Source organism: Ipomoea nil, unplaced genomic scaffold (assembly GCF_001879475.1).
Source record: "Ipomoea nil cultivar Tokyo-kokei standard unplaced genomic scaffold, Asagao_1.1 scaffold0482, whole genome shotgun sequence".
NCBI classification, from domain to species: domain Eukaryota; kingdom Viridiplantae; phylum Streptophyta; class Magnoliopsida; order Solanales; family Convolvulaceae; genus Ipomoea; species Ipomoea nil.
Window position 1 is genome coordinate 1,422,293 of NW_017616910.1, and position 13,872 is coordinate 1,436,164.

General features: G+C 35.4%; 2 protein-coding genes and 1 pseudogene across 2 annotated transcripts; 2 read left to right on the forward strand and 1 right to left on the reverse strand.

Annotated features, from left to right (window-relative positions):
* Positions 1 to 457: 457 nt before the first annotated feature.
* On the forward strand, positions 458 to 3,648 carry LOC109173663 (anthocyanidin 3-O-glucosyltransferase-like). Its single transcript, XM_019322939.1, has 2 exons — positions 458 to 1,580; positions 3,152 to 3,648. The coding sequence occupies exons 1-2, from the start codon at positions 485 to 487 to the stop codon at positions 3,466 to 3,468; spliced, it is 1,413 nt and encodes a 470-aa protein (XP_019178484.1). The 5' UTR covers positions 458 to 484; the 3' UTR covers positions 3,469 to 3,648.
* A 2,240-nt stretch (positions 3,649 to 5,888) lies between these two features.
* On the reverse strand, positions 5,889 to 6,914 carry LOC109173504. Its single transcript, XM_019322742.1, has one exon. The coding sequence runs from the start codon at positions 6,912 to 6,914 to the stop codon at positions 5,889 to 5,891; it is 1,026 nt and encodes a 341-aa protein (XP_019178287.1).
* A 2,459-nt stretch (positions 6,915 to 9,373) lies between these two features.
* LOC109173665 overlaps positions 9,374 to 13,872 on the forward strand; it is a 32,805-nt pseudogene continuing 28,306 nt past the window's right edge.

Below are 13,872 nucleotides of genomic sequence, written 5' to 3' on the forward strand. Positions count from 1 at the left end.
TTTCACCAACGGATATCCAACATGATACTTGTAACCTTGGACGTATTATATATTATCATAATTAATATGACGTTAAAGATTTCCTTTCCTATCGTGGATGTAGGCAAACAACCGAAGCAAGTAAATCTTGTTCGATCTTATTCATTTTTCTATCTTTGTTCTTGACCAACGTGATGAATTTTCGCACTAAAACAATAGTCATGATATCTTCATCATAAAAAATAAAAAATAAAAAATAAAAAAAACTTGAATGAAAATAAATACTAAAATAATAGTCGTGGATAAAAATTAAAACCAAAATTGTCATTTTACTAATACTCCCAGGTCCAAAATTGATATTTGCTCTAAAAGTAAAGCAAATTTATCAACCCCTTTTCTGCAAATAGTCCAGCTAATTAATTACAAAACATGGAATGTGTGCTATATATATAAGGGTGAAGAACTTCCTGCAAAAAGTAGAGTGGCGACCGGAAAATCAAGAATAATGGAGAGGGAGACTACAAATAATCATGGTGGTGATCTTCTTCATGTTGTGATATTTCCATTTTTTGCATTTGGTCATATAAGCCCATTTGTGCAGCTATCCAACAAGCTATCCGTTCATGGAGTCAAGATTTCCTTCTTCTCGGCTGCCGGAAACGTCGACCGGATTAAATCCATGTTGAATTCGAACCCATGTACTCAGATAGTTCCTCTCGCGCTCCCCGCCGTGGAGGGCCTTCCTCCGGGAACTCAGAGCACTGCAGACTTTCCGCCGGCAGCCGCGGAGCTACTCCCGGTGGCTCTCAACCTCATGCAGCCTCAGATCAAGGCGCTCCTCGTTGAACTCAAACCCCATTTTGTGATCTTTGATTTTGCCCAGAATTGGCTTCCGCCGCTCGCGGCGGAGCTCGGGATTAAAACCATATTTTTCTCCGTCTTTGTTGCACTGGCCACCGCCTTTGCCACCGTCCCCGCCAGGCTTCCAGGCCCCGAAAGATCCCCCACCGTCGAAGAAATGAAGAAACCGCCACCGGGTTTTCCTCCGACTTCTGTCGCTTCCTTGAGAACCTTTGAAGCTCGAGATTTTGTGATCATCTTCAAGAGACCCCATAACGGCGGCGCCTCCGTGTACGACCGCGTTCTCGCCGGCCTAAACGGCTGCTCCGCCATACTAGCAAAGACCTGTTACGAAATGGAAGCGCCGTATATAGATTACGTGAAATCCCAATTCAAGAAGCCTCTTCTACTCGCCGGTCCGGTGGTGCCGGAGCCGGCCTCCGGCGTGCTAGACCAGAAATGGGCTGATTGGCTAAGCCAGTTTGAACCCAGCACTGTAATATACTGTTCTTTTGGGAGCGAAACGTTCTTGAAAGACGATCAGATTAAAGAACTGGCCCTAGGATTGGAACTCACCGGCCTTCCATTCTTTCTGGTGCTGAACTTTCCGGCCAATGTTGACGTGGCTTCCGAGCTCAACCGGGCCCTTCCGGCGGGGTTCACGGAGAGGGTGAAGGGAAGAGGGATCATCCATTCAGGGTGGGTGCAGCAGCAGCAGATCCTAGTTCATAGCAGCGTGGGATGCTACGTCTGCCATGCAGGTAATTAACGTCCATCTTTTCTTTGTCTATTAATTAACACCACCCATCCACCGATTGTGGTAATTTACTACCCGGCTAATATAAAAATATACAATTTACATACTAAATATTCATAATTTATCTTCAATTATTATATTGTGAAATCGTGTCTACCTTACAAGTTGAACACGGTTTTATGTTCATAATTATAAAACTATATATTTATAATTTTTTAACTTCATATTTATAATTATTGAACTCTATATTTCTAATTATAGAATTCTATTTTTATAATTACTAAACTATATGTTCATAATTATATAGTTATATATTCATAATTTTTGAATTTCATATTCACAATTATTGAATCTCTATATTCATAATTACAGAACTATATGTTCATAATTATGTTCACAACTATATGTTCATAATTTTTGAACTATATATTCATAATTATAAACAGTTTTTGAATCGTGTCTAACTTACAAGATAAACACGGTTCCATAACATAATTTTTTGTATTTTATATATTCACAATTTCAATACTAAAAATACACAATTTAAAATCGGAATACACCTTATAAGATGAACCCTAATCTGTGATATAACAACTACTAACCCGAATGTGCCCTGTAAAGTTGCAATCCCATTATTGCCAGACAAACAGTGACTCATGAAACCATCAACCTGACAACCAATTCACCCATATATAAACACACGTGATAAAATTTAATGGTGCATTGTCATTTTATATAAACATAATAAGTTTCAATAGTATTAAAAAAAAAAAGTCTCAATAAAAATTATAATATTGATTTATATTCATTTTTTCTATTATTTATATATTATTATACTATAAAAGTTACACTATATAATTTCTTAGACAAAAATATATCTATCGTTATAATTCCTATTATCTTTTACCATTATTATTATCATGCACATACATACACAATATCTTTTCTTATATATTCTTCGATGATTATAATGTGTGCAACAATTATATACTGGAGTAATATAATAAGAAATAAATTTGATTCCATTTACCTTTTAATTACATATTACCATAATTATATTTAATAAATTATCATATTTAAAATTCTTACTTTAATAATATTAACTATATAATAATGATTTGTATTTCAATGCTGATATGATATGCTGATTTTATCAACTATATATGAATTCAATCCTGAAACTATAAATTAAAAAAATTATATACTCTTACTTAAAAAATATTTTAATATATTATTAATATTGGACATATATTTTTGCGCATCGTGCATATAAAATACTAGTGTGAATATGTGTGTGTGTGTGTGTGTGGCTCAAGAGAAAGACTGGGGCACCTGGGTGTTCACTGATGCTATGGAGGATTGGCAGTTCATTTGGCTCGTGATGCTTGGGGAATACTCAATTGTAGAATTAGATAGTTTTGAGGCTTAGCCTCTCTTTCCTCACCAAATATATATATATATATATATATATATATATATATATATATTTAAAATCTTAAATTATTGATCAAACCAAAATATTTTAGTTAAAAATAATTAATAGAATTGAATTTTTATGCGTACCTTTACATGTAGGGTTCAGCTCAGTGATTGAAGGTATTGTGAATGACTGTCAGCTAGTTATGTTACCGCAGAAAGGCGATCAGTTCTTGAATGCTAAGTTGTTGGCCGATGACATGAAAGCCGGTGTGGAGGTAAACAGAAGAGATGAAGATGGGTATTTCTGGAAAGAGGATATTCAGAAAGCTGTACAAACAATCATGGGAGAAGAAGGAGCATCAACAAGGGCAAACCAGGAAAAGTGGAAAGAGTTTTTGCTTGACAAAGAGATTCAAAGCAAATTCATCAAGGATTTGGTTAAGGTCATGAGGGATATGGCTACCATGAACTAAATGAAACAATATTGATTGTGGTTTGATTTATGGCAGATCAGAGTGAATAAAAGTGAATTATGTGTAAGAATGTATTATGTTTGTTGCAGTAGTTTGATTTATGTTTGTTGTAATTTGATTTATGGTGTAATGAATAAAGATGAATTACTTTAATAATGGATTATGTTTGTTGTTGAAGGATACTTGTAACTTTGGATGTATTATATATTATTATAATTAATAAAAGATTTTCTTTATTATCGTGTATCATATATTATCATAATTAACTTTGTTGAAGGTAAATTGCGTCTGACAATGTATTATATAAGTTTGTTGTGGTTTGATTTTAACAAAATGAATTAAGGTCAACATCGTGTCACAATGTACTATCCAAGTATTAAGCATTTCTTAAGTTATTTATTTCATATTACCTATCCAAGTAGGACCATGCATTATCATTCTAGTTTCAAGCCACTACCCAATGAATGGTATTGTTGGTGTTGGAATGGCCGTACGTAGCCACTACCCATGCAGGTAATTAGCATCCATCTTTTCTTTGTCTATTAATTAACACCACCCACCCACCGATTGTGGTAATTTATTACCCTGTCCACATTGCAAGATGATTATGAATCTAAAGATACATCATTTACATATTACATGTTCATAATTTATCTTCAATCGTTATACTGTGAAACCGTGTCTACTTTGCAAGTTGAATCGGTACTATGTTCATAATTACTGAACTATATGTTCATAATTATAAAATTATATATTCATAATTTTTGAACTTCATATTCATAATTACAGAACTATATGTTCATAATTATGTTCACAACTTTATATTCATAATTATAGAATTATATGTTCATAATTTTTGAACTATATATTTATAATTACAAACAGTTTTAGAACTGTATTTACTTTGTAAGGTGTACATAGTTCCACAACATAAATTGTCCTATTGTAAGATGCTCCTGGACTATGATATAACAACTACTTACCCGATTGTGCCCTGTAAAGTAGCAATCCCATTATTGCCAGACAAACACTGACGCATTAAACCATCAACCTGACTACCAATTCACCATACATAAACACTTGTGATAAAATTTAATGGCGTATTTGTCATTTTATTATGGAAAATGCTACATGTACTCTCATATTATACTCTCAACTTGTATTTTCATACATAAAATTTTGATATATACATTTGTATTAGGACTCACATGAAAAAAAATAACTTATCAAAATTCACCATCAGGGAGTAAAACTTAGGGAGTAAGATTAGTGAGTACATGTAGTACAACTCTTTTATTATATAAACATAATAAGTCTTAATAAAAGTTATACCATTGATTTATATTCATTTTTCCTGTTTTTTTTTTTTTTTTTTTTATATACATCTACTATACTAATAAGAGCCCATGAGAGTTAGGCCTATAATGGATAGAAAAAATAGCGTCGTTATATCGTGCACCGCGGTGCATAATCAATTATGCACTGCGTGTCAAAACGACGCCGTTTCTGCAGTTATAACGGAGTGACACTACAGTGTGTCTAAATCGACACTGTCTCACGTATTATTTTTATATTATCAAATGAAACTGCAGTTATATCAAAATGATACTCTAGTTGTGGCAAAATAAAACTACAGTATATATAAAATGAAACTGAATAATATTTCACATATTTGAGCGTATATTGTACAATGAAGCTGTAATTATATTGAAATGATCATGTAGTTGTGTTTTAATGAAATTATAGTGTATATAAAATAAAATTAAATAACATTTTCGGCTGGGCGACGGCAAGGCGGCGACGGCGAGCTCCGGCGGTCGATGCAGTGGCGATGGCAAGGCTGACGAGGGCTGGTCGCCGGCGGGTGGAGGGCGGCGACGGTTAGGGTGGGTGGTTTCGGTTGCTGCTACGCACGGGTTGAGGGAGAAAAGAGGGGAAGGGTTTTGGGAAATTTTAGGGAAATTTGGGAAAAAGAAGATTTTAATTTGGGGATTTTTGGGGTAAGTTGGAAATTATAGGTTAAAAGGAATTTAAATGAAATAGGGTTCAAGAAACATGATTGGTTTAGATGGTTTAAGGGTTGGGTTAAAAACTTAGAGACCTGGGGTTGAAACTCACTAACTATGAATTAACCTCCTTTTAGTTATTTTTTCTTTTTTTTTTTAAGGCTTAACTTAAGAAGTTTCGTTAATACTTGGCTAGTCTAATCTTTAAATTAACGAATTACGCTTAGATGACACGAAGGAGTGAGGTTTGAATTAAATGTATACCCATAAAGCTCCGGGATTAGAATGAACATTAAACCACTCAGAATTAGCAATCAAATCACAAGGGAAAATCACTCGGAGGATACAAGAGAATCACACAACAAAAGATATGGGAAACACAAGAAAGGCACACTCTCAAGATAAAAGGTAGGCTTAAGAAAGGTTACTTGCCGATTCTTCCTCCATCAAACCCTCAGTCTCGGCCTGCGACCGGCCCATCACGAACACTCTGCCCGAAGGCCTTGTCCCTGCCACACCTTGCCCGGAGCTCCCTCCCGAAGGTCCACTAGGTCTCGCATTGGATGGTAAGGCTCTCTGATTAGCTTGGGGAGGGCACTCGAAAGCTTTGTGACCCATTTCCCCGCACTTGAAACACCGAAGCACGTTCCCTTGGCAATCCTTCCCAACATGGTCTTTCCCACATCTCTTGCATCCAGAAGTCCTCCCTTGAGCTCTACTCTCGACCCGAGTTGATCCTTGCGACGGAGGAGGCGCAGGTCTAGCTTTAAAATCTTGTCTCGGCTTCTTGAAACTGTGGGACCCATTTCCTTCATTTCTCTTCTTGGCGAACTCAAACGACCCTCGCTGCAGCTGTTGCACTCGATACAGATCGGTCGCGCTCAGATAAGCCTCATTCAGCGTCCTAGGCTTGCTCACAGTTAACGCCTTCCGGGCTTCATAGTTGAGCCTCGCCACAAACTTCTCCACTTTTGCTAGCTCGGTGGGAACCAGCATCCGAGCAAAACGAGCGAGCTCAAGGAAACGCTTGTGGTACTCCACCAAGGATGACGACCCCTGCTGAAGATGTAAGAACTCCTCGTACATGGCGGCTCGGACGTGAGATGGATAGAACCTCTCCCTCATCTTGTCCTTCAGGGCTGACCAGTCGAAACCAGGCTCTTTTTGGCACGCGGGTCCCTCGTGCACCCACCAGAGATCAGCCTCGTGACTGAAGTAGAAAGAAGCCAGCTCCACGCGGCGATCCTCAAGACAACCCACAACGGTGAAGATCTTATCGAGGGACCGGATCCACTCCTCGATTATCACAGGATCCTCCTCTCCGGCGAAAACTAGCGGCCTATGCCCCGAGACTAAGCGTCCCACATCCCGATTCCCGGCAGGCGGCGGCGGAGGAGCAGGGTTGTTGTTGTGCAGAAGGGCTTCACTCAGCGTCTGCATCGTTTGTGTCAGATGCTATAGGTTCTGAGCCAGCTGCTCGTTGGTTGGCGTACGGGCGCGATGACGAGGCGGAACCATGGCGAGACTTCTACAGAAACAACACGGTTACTGAAGGCACAAACAAACAACGCACCCTTACCCGACGCTAACGGCGAGAACGCTAAAACTAATCAGAAACAATGAAGTAAACATAACAAACGACAAACAACACACAGCTCACCACGCGTCCTAACAACCCTAAGTCCTAAACACTTAGGTACTTAAGGGTCATCTTATGGTCTCAAACCTCACTTAACTTCTTAAAGTCCAAATCCTAACATCCTAGGCTCAAACCTAGGCTCTGATACCAACTGTAACACCCCCGATTTTTACCACATTTTTAAAACTTAAAAGCACAAGAGAACATCTAATCATCAAGACATAAAGCAACGGAAGCTATATAAAATCAGGGTATGTTATGCCACACCTATCCCAGACATAGGTGCACAGGCGGGAAAAACTATCAATTCAAACAAGTCATAAAGTGTCAAGGCACACACGCCGCTAACTAGGCTCACAGGCCAACAAAACATAACGTCTACACAGGACAGCTAATCTATCTAGCGATCCACGTCTAGCGCTCTCAGACTTCTACTCAAAACCTATAGAACAAAGGAAATAACATGGCGATAACATCCGATCAGCGAATATTGCTGGTAACCCATCAATACGCGTTAATTAAGGTAAGTTGCGTCTGACAATGTATTATATATGTTTGTTGCGGTTTGATTTTAACAAAATGAATTAAGGTCAACATCGTGTCACAATTTACTATCCAAGTATTAAGCATTTCTTAAGTTATTTATTTCATAGACATTTAAAAGCCTTAATTACCTGTCCAAGTAGGACCATACATTGCATTATCATGCTAGTTTGAAGCCACTACCCAATGAATGGTATTGTTGGTGTTGGAATGGCCGTACGTAGAGAACTAAGTTGAGAGAATTCATTTGTTATTATTATTATTATTATTATTATTATTATTATTATTATTATTGTTGTTGTTGTTGTTGTTGTTGTTGTTGTTGTTGTTGTTGTTGTTGTTGTTGTTGTAAGGTTTTCAACTACCCTACTCTAAAATGTAATTGTTATACCATAGACTAAGGTGCATCTTGTATTGTAGATTCTAATTTAACCATTGGTATCTGTCAAATACAGAATATGTCACACAATTTGAAGATTATTATTTTAAATCAGGGTCCACAATGTAAGGTAGACATTATCCATGGTATAATTTGTCAATTGTTATATCGTGCACCAGGGTGCACAATGCATTGTGCGTCCCGCCCCGTCCAAAACGACGTCATTTTGTTAAGTTGTGTGGGGAGTTGACGCGACGGAGTTTATTTTTATTATATTATACAATTATGTACATTTTATTATACAATTATGTACATTCAAAACAATGAATTTTTTTAAAGAGTTAAGAGTTTATGTACATTATGTATTATGTTTGGACATTGCGCATATAAAAATACTTATGTGTGTAATAGGAATTTGGTTAACACACTCTTGAACCAAATTAACAATTAAAATTCTTTAAAATCTTAAATTATTGATGGAACAAATTTTAGTTAAAAAAATAATTAATGGAATTGAATTTTTATGCACACCTTTACATGTAGGGTTTAGCCCAGTGATTGAGGTATTGTGAATGATTGTCAGCTAGTTATGCTACCGCTGAAAGGTGACCAGTTCATGAATGCTAAGCTGTTGGTCGGCGACATGAAAATCGGCGTGGAGATAAACAGAAGAGATGAAGATGGATATTTCTAGAAAGAGGATATTCAGAAAGCTGTGCAGACAATCGTGGAGGAAGAAGGAGCATCAACAAGGACAAATCAGGCAAAGTGGAAAGAGTTTTTGCTTGATAAAGAGATTCAAAGCAACTTCATCAAGGATTTGGTTAAGGTCATGAGGGATATGCAATGGCTACCATGAACTAAATGAAACAATATTGATTGTGGTTTGATTTATGGCAGAGTGAATAAAAGTGAATTATGTGTAAGAATGTACTATGTTTGTTGTGGATTGATACTTGTAACCTTGGATGTATTATATATTATCATAATTAATATGAAGTTAAAGATTTCCTTTCCTATCATATTGTGGATGTAGGCAAACAACCGAACCAAGTAAATCTTGTTCGATCTTATTCATTTTTTTATTTTTGTTCTTGACCAATGTGATGAATTTTTGCACTAAAACAATAATCATGGATATCTTCATAAAAATAAAAAAAAATCTGGATGAAAATAAATACTAAAATAATAGTCGTGATGAAAATTCACATGAATTTATAAAACCAAAATTGTCATTTTACTAAATACTCCCGGTCCAAAATTGATATTTTTTGCTCTAAAAGTAAAGCAAATTTATCAACCACTTTTCTGCAAATAGTCCAGCTAATTAATTACAAAACATGGAATGTGTGGTATATATATAAGGGTGAAGAACTTCCTGGAAAAAGTAGAGTGGCGACCGGAAAATCAAGAATAATGGAGAGGGAGATTACAAATAATCATGGTGATGATCTTCTTCATGTTGTGATGTTCCCATTTTTTGCATTTGGTCATATAAGCCCATTTGTGCAGCTATCCAACAAGCTATCCCTTCATGGAGTCAAGGTTTCTTTCTTCTCCGCTGCCGGAAATATCGACCGGATTAAATCCATGTTGAATTCCAATCCACTTACTCAGATAGTTCCCCTCACGCTCCCCGCCGTGGAGGGCCTTCCTCCGGGAGCTCAGAGCACCGCCGACTTGCCGCGGGAAGCGGCGGAGCTACTCCCGGGGGCTCTCAACCTCATGCAACCTCAAATCAAGGCGCTTCTCGTTAAACTCAAACCCCATTTTGTGATCTTTGATTTTGCCCATGATTGGATTCCGCCCTCGCGGCGGAGCTCGGGATTAAATCCATGTTTTACTGCGTTTATCTTACACTGCTCACCGCCTTCGCCTCCGTCCCCGCCAGGCTTCCCGGCCCCGAAAGATCCCCCACCGTCGAAGAAATGAAGAAACCGCCGCCGGGTTTTCCTCCGACTTCCGTCGCTTCCTTGAGAACCTTTGAAGCTCGAGATTTTGTGATCATCTTCAAGAGACCCCATAACGGCGCCTCCGTGTATGACCGCGTTCTAGCCGTCCTAAAAGGCTGCTCCGCCATACTAGCAAAGACCTGTTACGAAATGGAAGCGCCGTATATAGATTACGTGAAATCCCATTTCAAGAAACCTTTTCTACTCGCCGGTCCGGTGGTGCCGGAGCCGGCCTCCGGCGTGCTAGACCAGAAATGGGCTGATTGGCTAAGCCAGTTTGAACCCAGCACTGTAATATACTGCTCTTTTGGGAGCGAAACGTTCTTGAAAGACGATCAGATTAAAGAACTGGCCCTAGGATTGGAACTCACCGGCCTTCCATTCTGTCTGGTGCTGAACTTTCCGGCCAATGTTGACGTGGCCACCGAGCTGAACCGGGCCCTTCCGGCAGGGTTCACGGAGAGGGTGAAGGGAAGAGGGATCATCCATTCAGGGTGGGTGCAGCAGCAGCAGATCCTAGCTCACAGCAGCGTGGGATGCTACGTCTGCCATGCAGGTAATTAACATCCATCTTTTCTTTGTCTATTAAAGAGTTCTAACTCGGAAAGTCTACCACCTCACTTTTATTTCATGATGTGACAAATAAAAATATTATATATACCCCAAAAAATATTTATATTAAAAATTTGTGAGAGTGATGAATAAAAGTTAGGAGTAAATAATATTTTCCATCTATTAATTAACACTACCTGATTGTGGGAAATTATTCTGTGAAATGTGGATCCGAGATCAAAGATACACAATTTACATACTAAATATTCACTGTTTATCTTTTAAAAATTCACAATTTATGATGATCATGTATAGTATTTATAAATTCCTAAAATTTAGAAACACAATTTATATTCTAAATATTCACAATTTTAATATTAAAAATACAAAATTATGAATAAGGTACCTTATTGTGCCTTGTCAAGTCACAATCCCATTATTGTCCGACACATGAAACCATCAACCTAACCACCAATTCACCCATAAACACACGTCATAAAATTTAATTACCTATTTCTCATTAAAGGTTACACCATTGATTTATGTTTTTTTTTTTATAATTTTTTTTATACATTATACTATAAGAGTTTTACTATACACTTGCTTGGACAAAAATATTCCTACCATTATAACTTCTATTATATTTTCTCATTATTATTACTGCATATGCATACCCAATAGCTTTTCTTATATATTTTTCAATGATTATAATGCGTCTGTGTAGAAATTATATATCAGAGTAATTTAATAAGAAATAAATTTGATTCCATTTACCTTTTAATTATATATTACCATAATTATATTTAGTAAATTATCATATCTAAAATTTTTACTTTAATAATATTAATCATATCATAATTATTTGTATTTCAATGATGACATGATAGGCTGATTTTACCAACTATGAATTCAATTCTACAACTATAAATTAAAAAAAAAAATTATATATTCTTACTTAAAAAAATATTTTAATATAAGTAAGATTTTAACATTAACTATTAATATTGGCATATATTTTTTTACCCACCAAAAAAATATTGGGCATATATTTTTACACATCACGCATATAAAATACTAGTGTGTTTAATATCAATTCGACTATCACACTTTTGAACCAAATTAACAACTAAAATTCTTTAAAATCTTTAATTATTTATTGATCGAATCGAAATATTTTAGTTAAAAATAATTAATGGAATTGAATTTTGATGCACACATTTACATGTAGGGTTTAGCTCAGTGATTGAAGGTATTATGAATGACTGTCAGCTAGTTATGTTGCCGCTGAAAGGCGACCAGTTCATGAATGCCAAGCTATTGGCCAGCGACATGAAAATCGGTGTGGAGGTAAACAGAAGAGATGAAGATGGGTATTTCTGGAAAAATGATATTCAGAAAGCTGTGCAGACAATCATGGGGGAAAAAGGAGCATCAGCAAGGGCAAATCAGGTAAAGTGGAAAGAGTTTTTGCTTGATGAAGAGATCCAAAGCAAATTCATCAAGGATTTGGTTAAAGTGATGAGGGATATGGCTACCATGAACTAAATGAAACAATGTTGGTTGTGGTTTGATTTATGGCAAAGTGAATAAAAGTGAATTATATATGTGTAAGAATGTATTATGTTTGTTGCAGTTTGATTTATGGCGGAGTGAATGGAGGTGAATTACGCGTTACAATGTATTATGTTTGTTGTTATATGATTCATAGTGAAATGAATAAAGGTGAACTACTAATAATGTATTATATGTTTGTTGTCGAATGATACTTATAACCTTGATGTATTATATATTATCATATTTAATAAAAGATTTCCTTTGCTAACGTGAATGTAGGCAAATAGCCGAATCAAATAAATCTTGTTTCTATTCTATTTTTTTTTTTTTTAATCTTTGTTCTTGATCTCTTGCTCCCATTTTAACTTATGAGTAGAGATAGTATAAAGGTGGGTCATCATAGAATTTTAACTGAAGGGTGTGTTTGGAAACTCATTTTTCAGATTTCCAGTGTTTTGGATGTACCTGAAAAATCAAGTCAACGGAAATCATTTTCCATTGACTTTGGAAAACATGCTTGTTTTGGAGGGAAATGACTTCCATTTTTTTTTTTTTTTTTTTTTTTTGAGGAAATCATTTTCTAACTTTTACACCAACACCACACCGCCACCACCACCACTATTATACCACTTATTATTATTATTATTATTGTTGTTGTTGTTGTTATTTTGATTTACGAAACTTTGGTTAGTTATTTTGATATCTTATTAGTTATTTTATTATATTTAAAATTGTTATTATATTATTATATATTATTATACATGTTATATTCTAAATAAAATAATTAAAATGTTTAATTATACAATTATACTCATTTTTCAAAAAATGAACCAAACACATTAAAACAGTTTTCTAGAATACATCCAAATACGGAAAATAAAAATGTTTCCTTGAAAATGATTCATTTTTCAAAAAAATAATTTTCAAAAATTATTTTCCTGCTTTTTAAATGGACCCTAAGTGTGGGATAGTATAAAGGTGGGTCATAGACATTTAAAAGACTTAATTACCTATCCAAGTAGGACCATTATCATGCTAGTTTCAAGCCACTACCCAATGAATGGTATTGTTGGTGTTGGAATGGTAGTACGTAGAAGACTAAGTTGAGAGAATTCTTTTATCTTATTTTATTTTTTTTGAATGGAAAAAATTAACTTTCATTAATATAAATGTTCAATACAAGAAGAAATCGAAGATAACCAAATACTAGAATTAATTTGAGAATGAGCAGCCCGCGCTATAATGTGGACAAGCTTATTCGCTGATCGAAGAATATTATTATTATTATTATTATTATTATTATTATTATTATTATTATTATTATTATTATTATTATTATTATTATTATTATTATTATTATTATTATTAGGTTTTCAACTACCCTACTCTAACCTGCAATTGTTATACCATGGACTAGGGTACATCTTGCATTGTAGATTCTAATTTAATAATTGGTATGTGTCAAGTATAGAATATGTCACACAATTTGAAGGTTATTTTAAATCAGTATCTACAATTCTGTTATGCAGTTAATTAACATCCATCTTTTCTTTGTCTATTAATTAACACCACCCACCCACCGATTGTGGTAATCTATTACCCGGGTCCATCTTGTTTAATGGTTCTGAATATAAAGATACACAATTTACATACTAAATGTTCATAGTTTATCTTTTAAAAATTTAAAATTTATAATAACTTTATATTTACAAATTCTTAAAATTTAAAAATACAATTTATATTTATAATGTTCACAATTTTAATACTAAAAATACATCA

Bases quoted from the DNA above. Each gene is read 5' to 3' on its own strand.
- LOC109173663 (XM_019322939.1), top strand. From the start codon at position 485: ATGGAGAGGGAGACTACAAATAATCATGGTGGTGATCTTCTTCATGTT. The intron at 1,581-3,151 runs GTAATTAACGTC...CTTTACATGTAG, and splicing joins ATGCTACGTCTGCCATGCAG to GGTTCAGCTCAGTGATTGAA.
- LOC109173504 (XM_019322742.1), bottom strand. From the start codon at position 6,914: ATGCAGACGCTGAGTGAAGCCCTTCTGCACAACAACAACCCTGCTCCT.